Source organism: Falco rusticolus, chromosome 5, assembly GCF_015220075.1.
Source record: "Falco rusticolus isolate bFalRus1 chromosome 5, bFalRus1.pri, whole genome shotgun sequence".
Taxonomy (NCBI): Eukaryota; Metazoa; Chordata; class Aves; order Falconiformes; family Falconidae; genus Falco; species Falco rusticolus.
Genome location: NC_051191.1, coordinates 11567776 through 11590969, shown reverse-complemented (window position 1 = coordinate 11590969; position 23194 = coordinate 11567776). Strand labels below are relative to the sequence as shown.

Sequence of the window (23194 nt, the reverse complement as noted above, 5' to 3'; positions counted from 1 at the left end):
TTCTTCAGCAAGATGAAGACACACAAACAAAAGGAAGAAGCGTTGTTACTGGTTGCATTTTAATGTTACCATCAACAAAATTAACTGTACCACTTATTGGCATAGAGAAAATATCCTGTGTATGTTCCCTTAACTAAAAATGGAAAATTTCAGTTAACATAATAATACAGATAGGATGACCCAGTTGCATTTCTCATTGTCAGCAACATGAGTAATGATGGCAAACAGATAAAGCATTTTAAATAAGTCACTCTAACAATGAAGTCACAGCTGTATTATTCATAAAGATCACAGAAACCGAGAAACAGTTACATCAACGTGATGTTGGAATTTTTTATTGTTTTTACAAATAGTGTGTGCATCTCTACTCACTAGTTTATGTTGGATTATGCAGAAAGATCAAACAAGGGTAGGAGGAATCAAGTGGAAAAGGCAAAGCAATTATCCAAATAATAAACCAGCAGAATATTTTCAGCTAGATCAGTAATTACGTGCCTCGCAACAATAAAGATATTCAGATCTTATGTGAAAAACAAAGAGAGACTATTATCAGTTTAACAGTCACTGCTCTAAACGACAGAGTGAAAAGGATGTTTGCAATGCAAGGCCATAGAGTTTTCATAATAGAAAACTAGTCTCCTAGTTTCATACTTACAGTCCCCAATTTTATGAGAACTTGGAATAAGGTTATTTACCTGCATAGTGAAGCTTAAGCTTAGTAAAACATCACATATACAGGAGTGTTTTAATACAGTTTACCAAAAATTTTGCTTTGCTCAGTGTTTATTATCTCCCTTTGGCACATAGCAAATAACTACCACAAGAAGTGATGTAATGCAACTGAAAACTTGTTTTGTCAGTGGCTTCTAGAAGAGGCCTTTATGTGTCAAATACCAGGATCCCTCAGATCAACAAAGTTAATCAGTTCAGTGACTGCTGCTGCTACATCTCCAGCATCTATTGGAAAAGGTGAGACTCTCTGTTCCATTCATAATAAAGTGCAAGAAACAAAAGATGCTACTTGAAGGAAAGTCTAAATACAGTTCATGTGATACCTTCCATCATGCAAAGAAAAGTATTTTTTGTTAGTTATCCACACTTACAGAACTATTACTACAAAAACCACTGAACATAAGGAAAGTAAATACTTTCACAGATACCTGAAATGATCCTTTATATAAGATGCTATATAGAAAGCCAATCCACCAATACTATAAAGAGTATTTCCAAATTTTTGCAACATGGATGCTGGTAATATTAAGAATAAAGGTATAAGGCTGTCCTTCAATTAACACTGGACTTCAGGAAATGTTGTGAAGTCTATGCTGTCTTCAGCAGCCTTGGTCATTTTGTTGTCATACAACAAAAGCTATTTTCTTACATTCTAACCAGTCATGCAATTCTCAAAAACTGAGGTCCACACAGGTATTTCAGGTATTTACTGGAACAGTGTTAGGTTCTTGAATTGTTTGGCAATAAAGCAGTGTATCAAAACATGTCAAGTAATTTAATAAAAACTAAATTTAGCTGACATAATATAAACTAAAAAAAAAAAAATTACAATACATTAAAATACATAAACGGGGGGGCGATAAAAATTTGAACATTCTTTAAGGTCATGTCTAACAACACTTTTTCAATGAGGTGAACAAAAAGCATGTTGCATTACTTTACAAATTTAAATAAAATGCAGATGAAGAAATCAGTCCAAACTATGCACTGAAAAATCATTTACTCTAACCTGTCCGAGGTTTCTTCATATTTCATAGTTTCCTTGTAATTGATTTTAAACGGTTTGTGATAGTGAAATAAAACTCTGTCAGCCATATTCACAAAATTACAATAAACTAATGTTAAGAAAGTAAAAGCTTTAATCATAACCAGAATCATTGGACAGGTAAAAACAAACTATTGTTAAGAGCAAAGAAAATGCATATGCACTATAATTAAAGTCAATAAATCAAAAGTAGCAATCAGATGAGCAAGGACATAAACTGCAGATCATTACCTCCCAAAAATTTAGTAAAAGTTAATTTTTTGCAAAGAAATTGCAACACGCAAAAATGACAATGCAAACAAAGCATTATCTGACTTCTATTTCATGGTTCACTTCTGCCACCAAGGCCAGCAACTGCCATCATACTGTCTACAACAATAACCTTCTGTTACTACAGTTTAACATCTTCTGCTCCTCCTTCTACCTAATCACCATTTCCAAAGCCACCTGCTACAAAATAGGCTGTCTTACTGGCTGCCAGAAACCTCTAAAGCTGCCTTCTGTGCGCTCTTAGCTCCATTCTTTGGTACGAGCGTGCCATGGGATTCATACATATAGGAGAAGTTCAGATTTGCATTTTAAATTCACAACAGCTAAACAGAATTACTACAGGTAAGGGTCTTCATAGTTTATAGGTGGTGTAGCTTCCTTTGACAGATTACTCTTAATATACATGTAATTCTTTTACCTATCAGTCAATGTGATAACTAAACTATATGGATTCGTTCCCTTTTTCCTGATGGCTACCAGGTTTCTTCCCCTCTAACTCCAAAGTTCATCCTAGAAGTACTATCTTATAGTACAAGCTGACTTTGTTACTAAAACAAGTTTGTAGAGCAACAAACTTTGCAGTCTTGTTGACTTTGTGTAGTAGTTCAGGGTAAAAAAATTATCCATATACAACTGATAATTGTTGTGTGGGTAATATTTTGTTTTAACATATTACTTACAGAGTACACACAAAACAAAGTATCATCCCATCAAAAGATGCAGAAGACAATAAATAACATTAAAAGGACACTAAAACTCAAACTATCTAAATGAAATTTTCATAACTAAAATTTCAACCTGTGGTAGGCAAAAGTGTGCCTTGGCCAGGTGAAGGAATCTCCTTTGCTAGACAGAACTCACTGGGAAGCAGACAAGTCAAATTAGGCAAGTATAGCTTGCAAGTATCTGCAGCTCTCCTTCCAAATATTTTATTTAATATTTACCCCCTTCCCCACCCCACCCCAGGGAACAGCTAATTCATTACTGAAAATGCAGAACCAGGCCTGAAGGGCTCCACATTTTGCAGAGTTATTCCAGTATCACTCTCTGTTACCCACCAAAAACCTAACATTGTTACATAGTATGCTGTTATGACAAACTATGATACACTCAGGGTTTTTTTAATATTGCTTGATCTTCTCACAAATTTAAAAAAATGCAAAATTAGTACAGAAATATATATACATGACTTATCAAAATAGTTCATGTTTTCAATGAGATCAAAATAAAACTATACTGTTCACTGCCTAATCATTGTTGGCTGAAATGGAAAGTTAAGTTTACTAATAATAGCCTTCCACAATGCACAGCTCAGGGCTTGAAATCAAACTAGCTTGAGCAGAAAATGCATTCTGCCCTTTGGGGAGAAAGAGTCATTTTACAATGACCCATCTGGCAATTTCACAAGCAAGGTCCATCTCTCTTCAATTCAAGAATGACTGCAACTGTAGAAAGCACTGGGGAATTTCTGGTTTTAAAAAGTGAACATGGGGATATAAAGTTAATTTTTAAGAAAATCTAGACCAAAACAACTCAGATTTCCTACTGTATTTACACAAACAACCCTGGAAAATGGCATTTATAGGTATACATGATTATGTCAACATTAGCAGGTAGTGTAGCACAACAGAAACAAGTATGTAGAGCAACAAACTTTGTAGTCTTGTCGACTTTGTGTAGTAGCTGAGGATAAAAACTTGTATATATCCATATACAACTGACAATTCTGGTGTTGGTAATAATTCTGTTTTAACGTGTAACTTATCGATACTGGGGATGTGCCTATAGTCCTACCATTTTGAAGGAGATCTTAGGACTAGCTCTGCTCTCCGTTCAGTTTACACTGCCTGACAGTAGTCTGTGAGGCAAATCAAAGCGAGGTGGAGACGATGGGGAGAATTTCTTCAGAACTGCGCTCTTGGTCTGAATCCCAAGGTAGTTCACCCAAGCAGTTCATTCACACACACATATACTTCCAGAAAAAACGGAGCAGAGTTGTGAAGCAATGTTGGATTATACCACTATAACCTTGGAAATGGAGTGTCTTTTCATTGCAGCTAGTTATTTAAGAAATTTCTGAAACCACCCCATCATTTCAAAACAAATGATCCTCCTAAAAAGTATTAAACTTTTTTTTTTTTTTTAAACTTGCTTTAAAATACTGAATTGCTCATGGAATTGAGTACTGATAACCTAGTAGTTCTAAAATGATTAATGAGAGTTGGAACCGGAAAACTGGTATTCAACATACTATGCATTATCAAATTTAAAGACATGTTGCAGATTCTACACAGTAATCACTATACTTTCTAAAGGCTGTTTAACCTTGTCTTTTTAAACTGGAAGCTTTATAAGGTAAAGCTAATAGAACGGGTTATGTTATGAAACTTAAATGTATCTATGAGGTATTATTACATGATACATTAATTTCTGTCTTTTGATCTACTTATTTCATTACATTAATATCCACACTTCATCACAAAACTCAACCGCGGCTCTTCAAGAACTCACGTGACTTGCTAGGGGCAGTCAGAAATCACCTTATATGGCTTTGCTACTCAGACATAATATAAAAAGTATGAGTCATTTCCAGCTGTATTGATTAGCCTGCAGGCCTGTCAAAATGCTTACATTCAGGGAGATATACTGTACTCACAATGCAGACAGAACTAACTCCCACAGCAGAGATATTTTTTTTCCTCCCTCATATTTTTGTAAACTTACATAGTCTAACTTAAATTCTCTGAGCAGTACAATAACAGTCTGATTTTCCCTAACTCTGTGTTCTAGAGTTCATATACATTGCTCAATAAATGACACCACAAATCTCTGCCCTTCTTCAACTAAGGCCCTAACAACAGTATGACTTTTCTTACCCAGCTGCCTTGTTTTATGACTACCGATTTCTGAAATGCTTAGCATTTCTTTCAGATTTTGTGGAAACTGGCTAAAAGATTCAACAGACGTTAGTACAAACACATACAGAGAAGATCAAGTTTCCTGCCGGAGGAAGTTGCAGCCACATTTTAATACAGTAGGGCTTTACAACACTGAAGAAACACCTACAACCAAATTCACCTTGCCATTCTCATACCGTCCTCCTGACTCCGCCATCACAACACAGAACCTATTGACTTGGAGCTCACTTAAGCTCGGAGAAAAGACATTGCTCCACAGCAATGTCATTGATAGCGTAGTCAATTTCAACTAAACAAAAATGTATCTGTTGTTGGTACTGACAATTCTTTTAGCCATTTTTTTTTTATTTCATTGGAGATTTTTCCCAACAATCCAAAGATGTTGCTCTAAATCTATAGTGTGGTATATTAATGAATCTAGTATGGTAAGAATTTGCATTGTTCACATTAATTAATGCACACCAAAGAAGCAAGTATAATATTAGTTTTCATTTTACCATTGACCACCTAATGAAATTTACATAGGTAATTACAATTATTTTTAAAATAAACAAAAATCCCAACTAAATTGGTCTTTAAAATTTTAGATGAAAAATAACCTACTAATGATTTAAATTTATGAAAGAGCATCACTAAAAGCAGCATTTAGTGTTTGTAATTCCATGCTTGACAACTAACGCTAGCACTTCAATTCATCACATGAGGGTCAACGCACTTTAAAAAAATCCTCTAGAAAGCAGGCAGATATAGCAACCACTTTACAGCTAGGAGAGAAAAAAAACAACAAAAACCCAAAAACCCCACAATGAAATAAATGCTGTATTGAGATCACAGTTGTGGGAGACCAGACCTGTGCTTTGATTATGTGGACACATTACCTCCACATTAGGCATATATTATCCCCTTATTATAGGCAGACAGTTTATTTGGATAATTGAGACAGATGGAAGCAGCAGCTATAGTTAAGTCTCCCTCCTTTTTTAACTATATGCATTCCCAAAAGCAATTAGACAGCATGTTATTTCTCATTAACGAAATAACTTTAATGATTTAATGTTAATCTGAATTTCATTTTAATTGCTGTGTGACCCTAATTATGGAGCTACTAAAATAAAGACGTTCCAGACTGAAAAAGAACCATCTCAATTCATTTGGTGTAGTAGTTCTACAAAATCAGAGTGCTAATAAGAAAGATTTACAGAAAGATCATCTCTGAGGTGAATCCTGGTGCTGTTCTCCAGAAAATTAACTGTTCACTTTGAGGATAGATCTGGAAATCTGACCCTCAGCATGACAAAGTTCTGCTCTTCCAAGACTGTTGATCCTCATAGGGCTGAACTTGTCCAGCAATTTAAATTGCTGTGGTTGATAATTACTGTAACTTTTTCAAATCTGAATTTCTCCAACTTCCAAATTCCAGACATCCAATATTCCCGCAAAAAAGAAATAGTCTTCAGACAGAGATTTGTTAGCAAAATACTGAGAGTTCAGTATTGTACAAATCAGAGTATACTATAAAAAAGGGCAAAAAAACCCCTCAGCTTTCTCTGTTTATATCGAAGCACCAAACTACTTTTACAGCAATAGTAGGAGACATCGATCCAGTTAGATAAAGTTTCAATTGCTGAAGCAGGAAACAACAGCCCTTTTTTAGAAATAGGAATGCTGCGCGTCCTCGTGTATCTGCACTTGTGCATATTATAAAGGAACAACAATGTATTGTAAAAACGTGGAAGTACACAGATGTCATCTGCATACTTCTTACAAACACATTTTGGATTTGAAGTTTAGTTTTTATTGCAAAAGCAGAATTCAAGGTATAAAAACTTTATATAAATACAATGGAAACTCTACAATACATTATGCACAAAGATGCAATAAAAAGAATTATTATATGTGACACCTTGGGTTTGGTTCTCTCCGATTTGTTATGTGGCAAAAATTCAAGTGCCTTAGTGAAAATCTATTACACCAACACCATTAATTTACTAACTAAACTTATCTTCTCCCCTAGTCCCACTCCCTGGGATGACTAGTTAATTTCACAAGATTTCTTGCTATAATCCCAAACTACTGGCCTGGCTTTTCTCAATTCTTTTTTTTTTTAAAAAAAAACAAAACAAAACACCACAGAATAGACAGAATAAATACTCTGCACTGGAACAACATCCAGTGAACAGACTTAAAATTCCCTAGCTCAATCTTTTCCAAGCAGAGTAACAAACTCTTTCTTCTTTTTGAAACGAAGCTTTACGTAAGCAGAAAAAGTTACACAACATCTTAAAAGTGTTAAATGAGGAGTTAGTAGCCATCTTCTCTGATGGCTGCTAGCACTAAGAGAAATTAAACCTGAAGTCATAAATTACAAATTCATTTTATGATACAATGAATACATTGTAAATAAACAACCAGAAGACAAGCACCTGAGACAATACAATTCTGAAATCCAAGGGCATTGTCTCCCTGTCAGAAAAACAGTATTGCAGCAGTACTAACTGATATAGGGTATAATTTTTGAGTTTCATTTCTTTCACCGACACCTCAAACTGTGCATAATTTTATAGCTATTTTTTAAATGAGAACAAAAAAACCACCACACCCCAGGAGTCACAAAACCACAACACAGTCAGAAGATCATTATTTTAAGTTTCTATGAGCTATTAAGCAGTAATTTGTGTAGGACTGAGGCTCAAACCACAAAACCAAAGATGTGATAAGTGTTTTCTGCTTAATCCATCAGAACCCACACAGGTAAATCAAACTTTTATGATATTATCAAGAAGCATTAAAATGTAATCCTGAAAAGCAAATTTCTAAAATAAACAAAAAGATTTATTTTAAAACATGATTTAAAAAGTGATTTAACTGCGAAGTCCATCATACATATACATGATAAACATGGCATAGAAAAACAAACAAACAAACAAACAAACCAAAACCAGTAAGGCAGAAGTTCCAATTCCATATCTTATTCAAAAATACTGTTCCTGCTCCCTAGTTTTTGCCCCTGAACTCTCTGTCAGAATTTTCTCTTCCATTCCACCAGGGAATACTGTGGATAAGGTGTGGATTGTGATGGTATGACATGTGTACCAACAGAAAAAAAGATTTGGCATTATGAGATATCATGGTCCTATAAGAGTCAGCCTGAAAAGAAATCCTACCTAATTATGTTGAAGGTAGGTGTGATTTCTTTACATCACTGGCTTTACAGACAGGGAAAAACCAGTTCTGTCTCACATCTTCAGTAAAGCACATGATGTGGCTTCACACAAAATTCGTGAAGTGGGAAACAAGAGGAATGCGTAAGAATTTACACAATGGGAAAAGGACAAACTAACAGATGCATCAAAAAGGTCTTGTTAAAACAAGAAGCTTCATGCTACATGCAGATTGAGTAGTGCCATGTGAGTCAGTCTTCAATTATATTCAGTATTATCAGTTCTTTTGTGATCAGTCAAGACTGATTCACGCCAGAACTTCCCAGAAGTATTTCCAATAGATACATAAGTACTGTTTACTGTACAAATTTTACAAATGCTCAGTGAAATCCTGCAAAAAGAGCACATAAAGGGCACATACATTTATCATAGGTGTAGTTTAACTTCAATGATTATAGAGAAAAATCTGAGATGACAGCTGCAAGAATGAACAGTCACTTTCTAAGACAAGATTAAAAGATCTAGTTCTATAGTCTTACAAAAAGACCAAGAACATGTAAGACGGCTTAACAAACGTATATACCACAGTGACTGAAAACTGACAGAAAGATCACTTGAGAGGAAAAGACAACACACATATTATCTAGTATAGGGCTGGAAATTATCAGGCTTTGATCAGTCAGAGAAATTAGGTTTTGAAACAGCTCTGCAGTACTAGTAGGATTAAAAGAAACAAACAAACCTGCCCAAACACACACAAATTTTCCTAATTTTGAAACAGAGCTTGATCAGCTTTTGAAACAGTAACATAAGAAGTCTTTTCCCTTATATGAAAGCCATTTCCTTCTTGCTTTAAGGATACACAAAGTATATATGCCAATTTGTTGAAACAAATCTAAATATCAAATTTCCAATGGAATTCTCTTGTTAATATTTGGCTGTCTAGGAGCTTATTTTGCATGTTGCTTGGAGACTCTAGCTGTTAATACTGCTGACTTGTGGCTTCCCAAGTAAGAAGCCAGATTATCCGAAAGTATCATATTCCAAGGTATCAGGCTACAGTTCTTCAGTAAGTATAACTTCCAAGTTTTCCAGTACTAGCATAGCTAACCAGGCAAACTGCCTGGAAGATTTGAGTTACATATGGATTTTGTTTAGAGGCTTTTACTACAAAATACAGGAACTGGAAATTGAGATGCAGGAGAAGAAAAAACCAAAACAAACACAATTTTCAACTTTGATATACCTTCTGTGAAATTGAGTTATTTTTATATTGATCTATATTAGTCATCAAAAACCACTGGGAACATACTACCCATTTCAGCAGGTGCATGGGAATCTGACATAGACTTTTTCTCTCCTGGGACTGCACTATCCTGAATGTTTAATGTGTACTATCATTAAATGTGTACTGTATTTATTTTTTTTTTAATGTTGGTCAATTTCAATACATCCATCATTTGGTATGTAGTGTACTAGCTTGTTCACGAATAGGCATTAGAGAAAATTGTCAGAGTATTCTATTTGCATTCCTCCAGAGTTAGAAGAGTAAAAAAAAAATTCTGAATCTGGTGTGCACATTGTTTCCCTTTTTACAAAACCTTAACTGGCAGTCAGGGGAAATAAAAAGGCATAGTCCAAGCAAATGAGATATGAAATTATAAAACAGCTAGATGAAAAGGCAGTACATTTCAACACATGCATGTACCTGAAGGCCAACCACCAAATATCTTCAAAGTGCAGTAATCCCCCAGAAACGCATTGCTTCCAGTGTCTTATTGTCATTACAAAATGAAAATAGGATTTTAAAAAGAGGTTTATACCTGTAAAGTCTTTTAGTTATTAATGCAGGTACATCAATGACAACTACTTTAAAGCTCCATTGGCACCAAGTGATCTGAAGACATCACAAAACAAATCAAAATTGAATAAAAAAATGCATTTACAATTGTTACTGTGACATTACAAGTGGAAAATGTTCCCACACTACTTGATAATCATTACACATGCTACTAAAAACTAGTATTAGATATACTTTATTTTACTGAGGTTTTGCTTTAAGAGACCTTAAAGGGCATGATTTCCCTCTATTCAACTGTGAAGCTATAAATATTTTCAAACCATGTAAGGTTTTTCCCCCCCCAAACCTGCAGTCTGTTTGGCATCTCTGTTAAATTTTATTCTGTTCCAGATCAATTTTTAAGTCATAAAAAATTATCATTTTTTTATTAAAATACAGTTTTGTTTGTACATTTCCAGTCAACTAAGCTGCCTTTCAGACTACAACCTTCCAAAGCAGAAAACCAACCTTCAAATGTGCCTAGCACAGCGAAAATCTAATCAAGTACTTGTCAGTGCTGGTCAGAGTGCATACTCAATATTTCACCATTTAAATAAATAAAAAAGGGAAAACAAAAACCACCACAAAAACTTTTTCCTAAGTGCATATGACCATCCAATTTTGTCCTTCATTCCATCTCACAGAAAATTAATGCACTGAATAGACTAGACGCACAAATACATAGACCATTAGAACAAATGGTGAATGGCCTGAATTTTCCTTTGAAGTTACTCCTCCCTTTCACAAATAGCAGGCTCTACAATATGAAAGAATTTAAAGAGGAAGTAATTTTACAGTTTTCGCACTTATTTCTCTGAAATTTTGCTGGGTTTTTATACCAAAATTACATAGAATTACTGAATAGCAACAATTAAACAAGAACATATTTTATGATTTTGAGATTTAGTCAACCTAAAACTTTAAAAGTCACAATTTACTCTTCCACTAATAATATTCTACGCACAGCATAAAGGAAGTGGCAAAAGAGAATTAAAAAAAACAAAGCAAACCACAACAACCCAGTAACTCACCCGCAAGGCTTCAATTACAAGGTCTCGTGCTTCTAGTTCTCCTTCCATTATACTCAAAAGCATTCGCAGTTCTGGCTTGCTCAAATTATCCACATCAAACTCTCTCTTCTGTAAGAAACAAAACACTGATGAACACACTGACTGACTGCACCAGTTACTATAAATCTGAAACATAAAACATATCAGCATCCTAATTGTGGGTTCCTCAAACATCTATAACTTTCAAAAGTTGAGGTGGCTTTATTTGTAGCATATAAAGTCAAAATTAATAGCAAATACTCTGATTCTTTTTATTCATAGTGAAGGAATTAAAAGCCCTCTAGTATGAGTATGACACTGTTCCAAATCCTACACCGTTACAAGGAATTAATTTGGCAAAGTCTTGTAAATGGTAAGGGTGAAATGGTAAAGAAAATAACTTGGTGACTAACAGCAGCCTCAAGAGACCAAAACAATTCAGCAGACCTGAAATAGCACACCAGCGATGCAGGCAAGAGAAGATGAAAGAACCTAAACCATAGCATACCTAATCCAGTGTAACCTGTGCCTCACTTGCAAACAACTACCAAGTCATCCCAGTATGCCAAGCTGAATGTGAATTTCTGAAGCACAACTCATGAAAAGACATAAAATCTTATCTGTATGCTTTATTTGCCGTCCCATTTGTTTGGCTGAAGGGTACGGTTCAGGTTAAGAGGCACTGACAAACAACAGTTCATAGCAATAATATCTTCTCATGCCACACTTACCAAGGTCAGTGTAAGTCTGACTTACACGCCTAGAAAGACAGGAGAACAAGTTTATACCGACAAATAAGATCACTGCACATATGCATAAACATGGTTTGCTGTGAATATCAGTATGGCTTCTGTAAAACCAAATCCTCCCCACAAACTGCCACAGCTCTGTAACAACGCCAATAGACACATGGGTAAAGAGGATCCACTAGACACTAATATACTTAGATTTTCCAGAAGTTTTGGACAAGGTTCTGTATCAAGCATTATTACAGAAACTCCTATCCAACAGCATTGGATGACACTTCATGGATAGGAAGCAAACACTGTGGGTAACAATTGCTTTTCAAGATGGAGACAGGTAAGCAGTGGGACAATTCTGGGACCGGCTTTATTCAAGTTCTTCATCAATAACCTGGAAAAAGGACACAGAAGTGGCAGGGACATCTACCTCATGTGGGTGTTGGTACATAATTCCTCACTGACAAGGTTCATTTCCTCATTTTGCCACTATATAAAACCCTGGTAAACCCACATCTCAAGTACTGCATTAAGTCCTCATCTAAAAGTATAGAATTGGCCAAATAAAAGGATGAACAGAGGAGTAACTACTATATAAGGAAAGACTACAAGGCTGGAAGTCTTGATTTTGGAGGTGGGGCAGCAGGAATGTTATTAATATTTACAAAATCACAAAGGTAGTAGATAAGATTAATATGAATCTCTTGTTCACCAATATCCACAATGGTAACACAAGTAGACAGTGAAACTAGAAGGGGGTAATTTTAACGGAGAGAAAAATATGTATCTTCTATGTGCAAGATTCAGCTGACCAGCTTGATTTCCAATACGCTTAGGAGAAATACTGGAGTCCTTGCTATGATGTAGATGTGTCCATCCTAGCAAAGCCCTGAGATGCAGACACTCATCTATCTTCAGTATGAAGTAATCCGTTTCCAAATTATCTGAACTGTGTATCTGGATATACTGTCTGTTTTCCCTGAAGGTTGTAAAAATCTAAGAGTTCAGCTACCCAGGAGCTTAACTTCCATCACAGGAAAATCCAAGAAAAAATAAAGCAAGTACCACTTTTGTTTTCTCAAGGCAATAAGAGGGCAAAACAGTTGTTCTTCCCTCAGGCTAGAAGACCATAGATCAAAACTACCCAAAAGCTGTAACTGTATTATATTTACTCTGTGTTCCATTTCTTCTTCGCAATTAAAACACACAAGGGTGCACAAATGGCTAGTGAGAACTGTATGCCAGAACCGTAGCTATTTGCAGTCAACGTGCATTGGATTGAGTTTCTTCGTTAATGTGTACAATATGGATCAACAAGAGGAGCAATGATTTCTACTAAGTCTAACTGTTCCACAGACAGGGCTATCCACTCTAACTAGTATTTCTAGACTGAACAACAGTTATCCTCTATTTTTGCTGCCTGTGTCAGCTGTTTCTGTAATCCAAAAGATACTTCTTACCCTCCACGCCAATGGATCAAGAAAAGCAAGTTTCTCTGAAGGCGTTTTCCCCAAATTATGCTGCAGCAGCCTCTCACAGCACTCTTCACAATTCTAAACAGTGCTCACCAGTCTACAGACACATATAAAGTTACTAAATGTATACAGTTCCCTATGTAAATTAATATCTGTAGAATAATTTTACCTTATAGGTTGCAGCAGATTTCACCCTCAGCACTTCGAACTACTAAATTCAATTCAGATAGCAGGATCCACTTACCCACCCTCCCTCTTCTATGAATCACTTTATACTACTTAATAGCTCAAGGACAGCAATGGATTTATTCCTATAACTTCCTTTGTAACAGAGAAAAACTGTCTCCATTTTTCAGATGTAAAACTGATGCAGAGGTTGTTTTTTTTTTTTCAAACAACACAGAAAGCAAGTATTCACTAACAGTCTTTTAAGTCTCTATTCGGTGGTTTGACCATTTTATATAAATATATATATATAACCATAACATTATCTTCCCTTTCTAAAATATTTTTACATCTGACAGAAAAGGCACCAAAGTTAAGAGTGGCAGTATACTTCTGTGGATGCAAGAAATGTGATCCTACTCTTTTATCCAAGTCAGTAAATTCAGGTATAAAAAAGGGCAGCTCTCTGTCAAAAGACTGACTGAACATGACAGGTGAAACTTTACATTTCCGCAGTCTTCCACAAGTCATAAATGAAAACATTCTTTTACATTCTTTACAAACCAGAGGCATTCTTCAACATATGTGATGCAGAGATGAGCTTTTCTAACTAAGCATCTGATCAAGCAATTAAAGTTAATTTTGCTCAAGTACACACCCTGAACTAGAACATATGAAGACAGCAATAAAAATTACTCAAAAGTGCGCTCTGTTAATTTATAGAAATAAATACACAAAAATGTTAATAGAAAGACATACCAACAAGATATGTAACTTAGTTGTTGCATTTTTAATTTTAAAAGCTTAAAATAAGAACTAGCAAAACCACTTCATATATGAACAGTTCTGGCATATCAGACTAAAAAGCCACTGAGCTGAGCATCCTCTCTCCAAAAGCAGCAATAATGGGTGCCTCAAAACCAGTACCAGAGCAAGATAAGCACATAACGATACTTCCCAGAAATACTCCCCCAGCTTCCAGCATTTTTCAGCTTATGCACCTTCTGAGCCAGAAATTGTGATCTGGCACGTAGTAGCCTTTGGCTAATGTACCTGTTGTGAATTTGCCCCATTGCTTTTTGAATCTCTATGTAATTTTAGCATCCACAACATTCTACAGCACAACTACATATTCTATGAAGAACCACCACCTTTGCAGTCAGTCTGCCATCAGCCACTTTTGCTTGATGCCTTCTAATTTATTAAGCACAGAAGACATGATCTATTATTACCCACACTCTCCATGCTACACAATTTCAGACAAGTCCTCACATACATAGAAAGAACAAACTGATGTCCAAAATCAACCAGAAAAGACACACAAACAGAAAAAGGTAAATAAAGAACTTAAGAGCTTTCCAGGATGGAAGAAAAGGTCAACATTTTTAAGGGTTTTTTCACCAATAATTTTATGCCTACTGAGGTTTTCTTATCACAACTTTCTCCGATAAACTCCGAAACTGGAATGACCATATTTTTCCAGTACTTTAAGGACATCTTAGAATTCCTCATTATGGATAAGCAACCTTGAATCCCTGCACACAGGGTCGTTGAAAAAGCTACCACACCTTCTCTGCATGCACATCTCTTAATCAGCACTTATGGAGCTACAACATAGCTTAGCCTAACTGGACCAAAATACATAGTTTAAAGTTTCAATATATTCTCAAAAAAAGTCATAAAAATATTTTTAAGATTTCAGTAAATAAAGCACATGGTAATATAAAACTATCCTTCCTCTTAAACACTCCCTGCCATTTCCTGGCGATCAAAATGTCAGTCATGGCAGGCAAACAGTGCTCTATCTGAACAAGTCAGAGAAAACTGTTGTTTAGATCTAGAAAAGTAATCTTCCTAACATCTTGCAGGGGAGCTCTAAGTCTTCGATCTCCAGAAAATAAAGACTGCATTAGTAGCTCATGGCTTATATGTCATCTGGGGTTTAGCTACAATACCTGCGGTAAAGTGCCAAGCTGTAACAATTTAACCAACAATTTAACAACTATGTAACCAAGCCATCCATTATATTGGTTTTATAACAGAGACACAGGAATATGTTGCCCCAGGGTGACATCTGGCATACACAACCAAAACACAAGAGAATTTTTTTCTCTACCTCTTTTGGATTTTAAAATGTCTGGTTTATTTGATTTATAAGAATAAAGTGCCTGAAAAAGACTACTGCTTCAGTCCTCTGTGTCTCTAAAACTCCACATTATTTTTCAGATCGGTTTTGTAAGCAGTGTGTGTTGCCTGGCAGCAAGTGCACTGACAATAGAGCAAACAGCTAATTAGCCAAAACTCATTCAACTACCTGCGTATGCATCACAAAAAGATAACCTGCATTGCTAAAGGTTAAACGAAGCTCTGTGGTGAACCAAAGAGAAGACAAAAGCTTGTTTTCTGAACAAGGGAAGAACAACTTAGGACAGCAGTCATCAAACTGGACAGGCGTTCTCCCACCTCCATTGTCTCTGGAAAAGATGGAAAGAGAATGAAACTGGAAGGTCACCAAGAGGCATATGAACAGAAGGAGTTCTTTCCCACATCCATAGCTTTTTAAAGCAGAGATGGTAAAAGTCTTTAGAGTTAGATTTATCCCATCACCCCAACCACCACAAAAATTGTTGCAGGGGATTGGCAGTGCCAATAGTTTGGTTTTGCTGACCTAGCCTAGTTGATAGTACTGGCAACTTCAGGAGCTAAAAGTGCTAAAAGCAGCTGTTACAAACTCTGCTGCCTTCAGCAGAAGCCTGAATAGGTAAAGCATAAAAGCTACAGCTTTGTACTTCCCCTAAGCAGAACAGAAGCAAAAAATGAGTTAGCTGTGGATTAATCACAAATGATCATGGGAAACAAGGCCCTTGCTGCTCAGAAAACAGCTACATGGCCTTTTTAAAGGTGGAACTGGGTAATAACCCAGCACTTGGGAAAGAAACCTGTGGAGCATAACTGAGGGCTGAAGTGGAAAGACAAGGAGGGAGACGTACAAAAATGTTGTGCAGGAAAACACATAGGGAAAAGCTGTCAAAAAAAAAAAAAGAATCCTTTCAGAAGACAATGGAAATGTACATGTCTACATTTGTTACATATTTTGTATTGAAATCTAGTAAATACACACAAGAATCCTATTGAGGATTCACAAAGAAGACTTACAAGATGAGGTTCTAAAAATTTTTTTTATTTTTTACTTATTAGGCTATACAAAGAAATCTTTTAATATCATGATGGCCTCACATCTGTCAGACCCATGAAACACTGCACCAGGGAAACACAACCCCGATTCATACATTTTACAACATCATTATGTCCCTCCAGGTACAACTCATCTAACCAAGTAGAAAGATCTGTTTTGACTGTATTTAGTTGCTTACATAGAAGTATCTAGTGCGAATTGAAATGTCTGGGGGATCAGAGGCATCTTTTGGGGAAAGGTAGATATGATACATGACTTAGATGAATCATCCATGCTATCCGGACTGGTAACAGAAGGCCAGCTGGAATAACCCAGAGTATCACATACAGACCACTAAAGGAAGCCCTCAAGATTAAGACACCTATAGGTAGGTGTGAGCTAGGTATGCTAGGTACCCTTTATTTTCAACAAAGAACTGATTAGCCTAGGTGAAACAGCCAAGAAAACTAAGATTCAGCTAACCAGCCACCAGAACTATTTGATTGTGGCTCCACTGACTGTAATAGAATATTAAACACTGTGCATACCTGTAGATACCCAAAAGTGTCTCGAACCCCATCCATACCTCCAAGAGTCAGTGGCTTAAGTCATTTCACTCAGAAACAGAAAAGCCCACAAACCTGTTTCTAAAACAGGTTATTCCTTCTAACTACTTACTTCAACTATAAAAGGAAGTTCCAAGACCTAGTTCAACATAAACATGGGTATGCAGTCAAATCCTAACCCTTTTCTAATAAAGAAAGTTCTGCAAACGGACAGGGTAATAAAAGCAGTGGTTACTTCACCATACAGTATTCATGAATACTTTAGGGAACATGAAAATTTATTGCTTTGGCTGTGGAAGGCTTGTTCTTTACTCTAAAACCAGGGTAAGAGTCTGTGACTTCATGCTTCTCCAGAAATTATCTGATGCAAAAATACATGTCTGTCTCCCAACCCATCCAAGATGAAATTAAGAAGTAAGATGTGACCTATAGGAATGTTTTTAGCAACAGAAACAAATATGAAGGCAGAAAAGTATCATTCAAGGAAAATCAATGCTGTGGAACTTGCTCCTCAACTAAGTATCTTGCTGAAGAGAGTACCATCCAGGACTTACATAAAATTCCATACAATCATATCTGAGGGATCATGAGGAGACTGTACACACATTTAATTATGCCTATCCATTAGCTCAATTACTCTTACTAGATTGTTCACATGAAGTTACCTGCTTATTCTGCCCTCTTTCCCAAGCACAGCTCCCTTGCTTTCTGGATTTTTCAAAGGTTTTCTTTAAAAGGTATAGGGGAGGTTTTGTTTAGTTGCTGTGGCGTTGTTTTTTTTTTTTTGCTTGAGCTAACTGCAAAAACTTTTAACAGCTTCAACATTAACCATAAATATACTTCAAAATTGGGAAATGTATTTTGGAAACAAGAAAACCAGCCCCCAACCCCTCCAAAATTAGCAAGACACTGACCTTTACACATACCCAGATATTGTCATAGCTGTTAAAACATGTTTGCAATCTATTAACAGCCACAAAGGTACTTAGTCATTTTTTATTTCAGTGCAAGTTAGGTAACTAAGTCTTATTTTTATGGATCTAGGCCCACAACCCTTCAATGTTTAAAGTCTTAATTAAATTTAACAGGTAATTTCTATTCAGAAAGTTACTTTCAGATAAGTCACTTCTAAGGCAAATAGTATAGGATTAGAACCAGATACAGGCAGGCATTGCTGAAGCTATCTTTAGAAGTTTTCCAGAAGCTATCTTTTAAGTCTTCCAGAATTTTACACCTTACCCTGTGCTACAATAGAACCAAAAATCAATGCCCAGGAGACAGTACCTCTTCCCTAAGCCTACCCCACACGCTGCCATCTACATATTTAAGGATTACACAGGTATTGTAAAACAACTGATCCTTTTCTTGGGTAGGAATGGGTGCGGAAGCAGACCTCAAACTGTTGTCTTCCTAAGTACTTTCCCTCCCATCCCAATTTCCATCTCTATTCCTGTCTTTGTATATCACCTCTGAGGCCAAAGCAATGCCTAAACAGATGAAGTCAAAGTGGTTGGAAAAACAACAGGACAGGACGTACTGCATCCTACAGATTTGCACCTCCATGCCACTTTCACACATCCAGCTTACAGCCTTGCCCCTCTGCACTTCACCCTCAATGACAGTGTGACAAGTCCACACTTGGAAGAAAAAGGAACATTTAAAAAGCAAACTACATTCTGTAGCCACCTTTTCTCACCCCCCAGCGCCTTCATGGAGTAGAAGGCACAGAAAAGGCAATGCTGTAGTTTGAGCAGGAGGAAAAGAAGCAGAAAGGTTTGGAGCACATCACTGCAAGATGGATCAAGACCACTCTCGCCACAGAGGTGCAGCAGGACTAAAACAGACAAAACTGTCCTGTCTCTCCATCTCACCTCCATGTTGGAACACCACAACAGCATCACGCATCTGACTAGATGAAAACAATTCCTCTGAACAATCACACTCCATGGAGAACTCGTATTCAGATGAGGACAGTGCTTGTTAATCTAAGTCCTTTTGCAAGTGGCCATTCCTAGGATGTAATCCCTAATAAGATACATAGTCTTTGCTTTTCAAGGGTTATGGTCTCATTTTCTGCTACTTGCAATATTTTTCAGATAAGAATAACTCCAACTGATCTAAATCAGCCTCTGTAATTGATCTGATCAAAACATTATTTAGCATTTCACTATATTGACCAGAATGGCAGTCCTACTACAAGCATTCTTGCAGATCAATAGATAGCGAGTATACCAAGCTGAGCATAAAATCGTACACAACGTCACCACAAAGTGTCATGGAATTTCTCTCCATTTATCAATTTTTTTTTCAATATTGACTTTTTCCTGTAGTGTAACTTTTTTGTACTGTTACGTGACCCACAGCAACACAGACTGATCCTTTTGGTTATGCACACATAATTCTCAATGAAATTTTGACCAATGAACACAGCAGCAAAATTTCTCCTCACTTCAGAGGAGTCAAGGTTCCACTTCCCATTTTACCAACATCTTCTACATTTACAGCTTTACAGACAGCGGAAGATACTGTCTTTCAGAGAAAAATAACGTTTATGCTTTTGATCACTGGTCAAGCAAAAATCAAACCGAGAAAATGTACTGAATAATTTTAACAGACTTCGTGTTTGATATAACAGGCTTTTCATAGGCTTTGTTAAAGCTACACTGAAGCTGTACTGTGTGACAAGCCAGCCCTCTATGCACAGCAGGCTGATGTTCAGTGTTTCAACAAAAAGACTGTTAAATTGGATTATTTCTTGCTATTATATAATCATTATTGGTAGACATTATGCAGATGGAAGTCATTCAAAGATGTTTTAAAATACACACATATGTTTTCTCTCAATTCTAGTCCAAATTGCACCAATACAATTTCACTGGCTTCAGTGCAATCAAGCTGTGCAGGTATGAAAAAGGACCAGAACCACTCCCCTGCCATTCTTCCTTGTCATCCTTACCATGATAAAAATACCAACATTTTGTGGGAAAGAAGTGGTGGGCTTACCAAATGCTGTGCTTCGTCCAAGAAAAATCAGAATGACAAGATTATCAGCTTTGCTTCTTACTGTAACATACTATAAAGCAGTCTAGGCTTTTTTCAGTCAAATTCCCTGGTAAATGTAAAAAACAGGAGGGAGGGGGGCCCTTTTAATCCTTTTCTATAGTGCTTCTAAAAGCAGCAAAAAACAGTCCTTTTTTTCCAGTGATTTTACTGAAAGCATACCAAGATGCAATAACAGCATTTAGTATCAAGAAACCCTACTGTGCTGTCTTGTGTATTATATCCCCTGCTTACACCACAAAATCTATACATTAACATATTACTATTACAAATACTGTTCCTACAGTTTTTTACTGCAACATTTGTGCAATAAGAATTCTGAGACCTGGATAAAAAACACCCTCAAACCAAAAATCACAAACTAAAACTGTACTGAAAACAGTACTTAATTATAAGTTGACATTTAGCATGACTTACAAGTTAGTCACCTGGACATTTACTGTCATCCTAAAAGTAAGCAAGGCAATCCAATTCATAATTATGTATCTTGACTTTGAAGACAGAAAACAAGCTATTCACACTAACCCTTCAAAAGGAATACTGGAGTATTATATAAACATTTTTTAAAATCTTTTCATTGCACAGAGGAGTTCCTTTTGCTTTCCTCTACAAGAGATAAAATGAAATCAACAATACCATGTTTGCATTGGCAAAGCAAAAAAAGATGAAAAGGAGTAATAAATATTTAATGACTGAAGGCAAATTAAAAGCAATAATTTAAAAAACATTTTGTTATTGCTTCAGTATGGCTATTATTTTTGTAAGGGAGCAACACACAGGTTACTTCCTAGCATCTCTTCAGCTTTAAAAAAATGTTTTAAAAGCAGTGTGCAGTATAAGGCTATTGCTCCTGCCTTCCACAATGAGAACATCAAATTGCACGAGTGGCTTACATTGCACTACCTAGCAGGACAATACTGGAGTGCTCCTTGATTACGAGCTACTCGTTTGAGTTTTTAAAACTCAAACTCAAGAGAGTAATTACATGACTGTATTAAATAATTTAGTGGTTGGTTTGTTTTTTTTTTTTTAACTCAAAACTAGGGCTTTAAAGTATTTAATAGTCTGCTTTTGTGAACTCTTACCTTAACATTCATTTATGTCATGGTTATGTCATTGTTTTAAAAGACAATGACGTTATAAAAATTCACTGTGTAAGGTTTACTTTTTATAAGTAAAACTCAATTTCCACAACACTGCAGTAGTTAATACACGCAAGGATGATTAAGTGCACAGTTGGAACAGGATTTCAGATAAGAATTAGTGCCTGTCTGAAAGAAAACAAAATAATAATAAAAAATGCCGGCAATAATTACACAGAAACTAGTGACCCTATCGCTAGCGATAGGTGATCCCCTCCAGAGACGACCCCAAGCAAAAGGGGCGGCACAGGGGTTTTACTGCCTCAACCTGGGCATGTCACGACGAGGCCGAGCACTTGCAGCCCGGTTTCGGACCCGGCCACCCCGCTCCGCTGCCGGCCAGGCCGCCGCCACGGGCAGCGGAGCCTCGGTGGGCGCCCAGGCAGGTTTGAGCACGCCGGGTCTGGGACGCGCCGCGGGAGGGAGCGCAGCCCGCCGAGCGGGGTCTGCCGCTGCGGGTGAGGAGCCGGGGAAGCAGCACAGGCGCAGACCGCCCGAGAGGCGAGCCCCTGCTCCCCTGCCAGGGCGTCGGGCCGGCGAGCCCGAGCAGCCCCCCGCTCGCCAAGGGGAGCGCAGCCTCCATCCGACACCGTTTTAACCGACCGGCAGCACACCGCCGCCCCAGGCGCCTCACCCACCCGCGGATAAGGCACGCCGGGAGCGGGGGGGGGTCTGCCCGGCTTCTGGGATATTTTAAGCGGGGAGACAGATCCTGCCCCCGGGGCGCAGGCCCGGGGAGCGGAGACTGCTCCACACACCGGCGCTCGGGGCGGGGACGGGAGGGGAAAGGACGCTGCCCCGGCGCCGCAAACGCCGCACGGGGGGATGGAAGGAGAGAGCAAGCTCCTCGCCGCCCGGCAAAGGGTTAAAGGCCCACATTTCTCCCCCTCCCCGATCTGACAGGTCCCACCGCCCCGGCCGCTGTCACCACCTCAGCCCGCCTGGAGACGGGGCGCAGCCGCCCTGGCTGTGGCAAGCGGCTGGGAAAGGCGGGTGGGTGAGCGGGTGGGTGCCCGAGGCGAGACGGGGGAGCGGACCCCCCGGCCCCGTGCACCCTCACGGGTGCCGCACGCCGACCCCGCGCCGGAGCAGCGGGAAGGAACAATGCGGGAGAGAGCCCGCCGCCCCTGCAGAGGGGGAGAAGGAAGCCGGCAGGGAGGGAGACCCCGCGCCCTTCTCTCTTCTCCCCCGGGGCGGGACGGGGCTCGGCTGCGGCGGTTCCCGCAGCCGAGCCCCGTCCCGCCCCGGGGGAGAAGGAGGGCGGAGGGACAGAGCGGGGGAGGCAGGTCTCCAAGCGCCGCTTCGTCCCATCCCCACAGGGAGCCCTCCTGGCCCCGGCTGGCCCGGACCCCCCTCTCCCGCCAAGCCGGTTACCGCTGCCGTGGCCGCCGAGTCCTCCCGTCTGCCGGAGCCCGACTCGCCGCTCGCGCCCTCCGTCGCCATCTTCCCACTGTAACGGCTCCGGCGCGGAGAGCGGCGCGGAGCCGAGTGGCGGCAGCCGCCGCCGCCAGGCGCTTAACCCCCTCCCCGCCGGCAGCGAGCCCACCGGGAGCGGGGGCGCTTAACCCCTCCGGCGCCGCGCAGGCGGGGCTGCCGAAGCCGAGCCGCCCCCTTAGCCGGCCGAGGCGAGCGACTCCCGCCGGCGGGCACTCGGGTTTCCCCACCCACCCCCTCCACCGGCCGCCATAAGGCGGCCCGGAGCCATGCGGAGGAGGGGGAGCGGGACCCCGCCGCGGGCTACCGGCGCGCCATGGTGGCTGAGGGGAGTGCCTCCGCCACCGCGCTGCCCGGGCCCCACGCAGGCACCGCTCTCCTCCCTTCCCTCACCCGTGGCTTGGGAGCTAGAAGAACGAAAG

The 23194-nt window shown here is 38.9% G+C and overlaps 1 protein-coding gene across 1 annotated transcript in view; it reads right to left on the bottom strand.

The window, feature by feature from the left end:
- Positions 1–22870, bottom strand: part of CTTNBP2 (cortactin binding protein 2) — an 89614-nt gene extending 66744 nt beyond the window's left edge. Inside the window, exons 1-2 of the mRNA XM_037389919.1 lie at positions 22713–22870; positions 10998–11105 (exon numbers count right to left, since the gene is read on the bottom strand). Coding sequence (XP_037245816.1) covers positions 10998–11105; positions 22713–22781 — 177 coding nt within the window. The 5' untranslated portion in view covers positions 22782–22870. The remainder of the gene's footprint in view (positions 1–10997; positions 11106–22712) is intronic.
- Between the last annotated feature and the right edge of the window lie 324 nt (positions 22871–23194).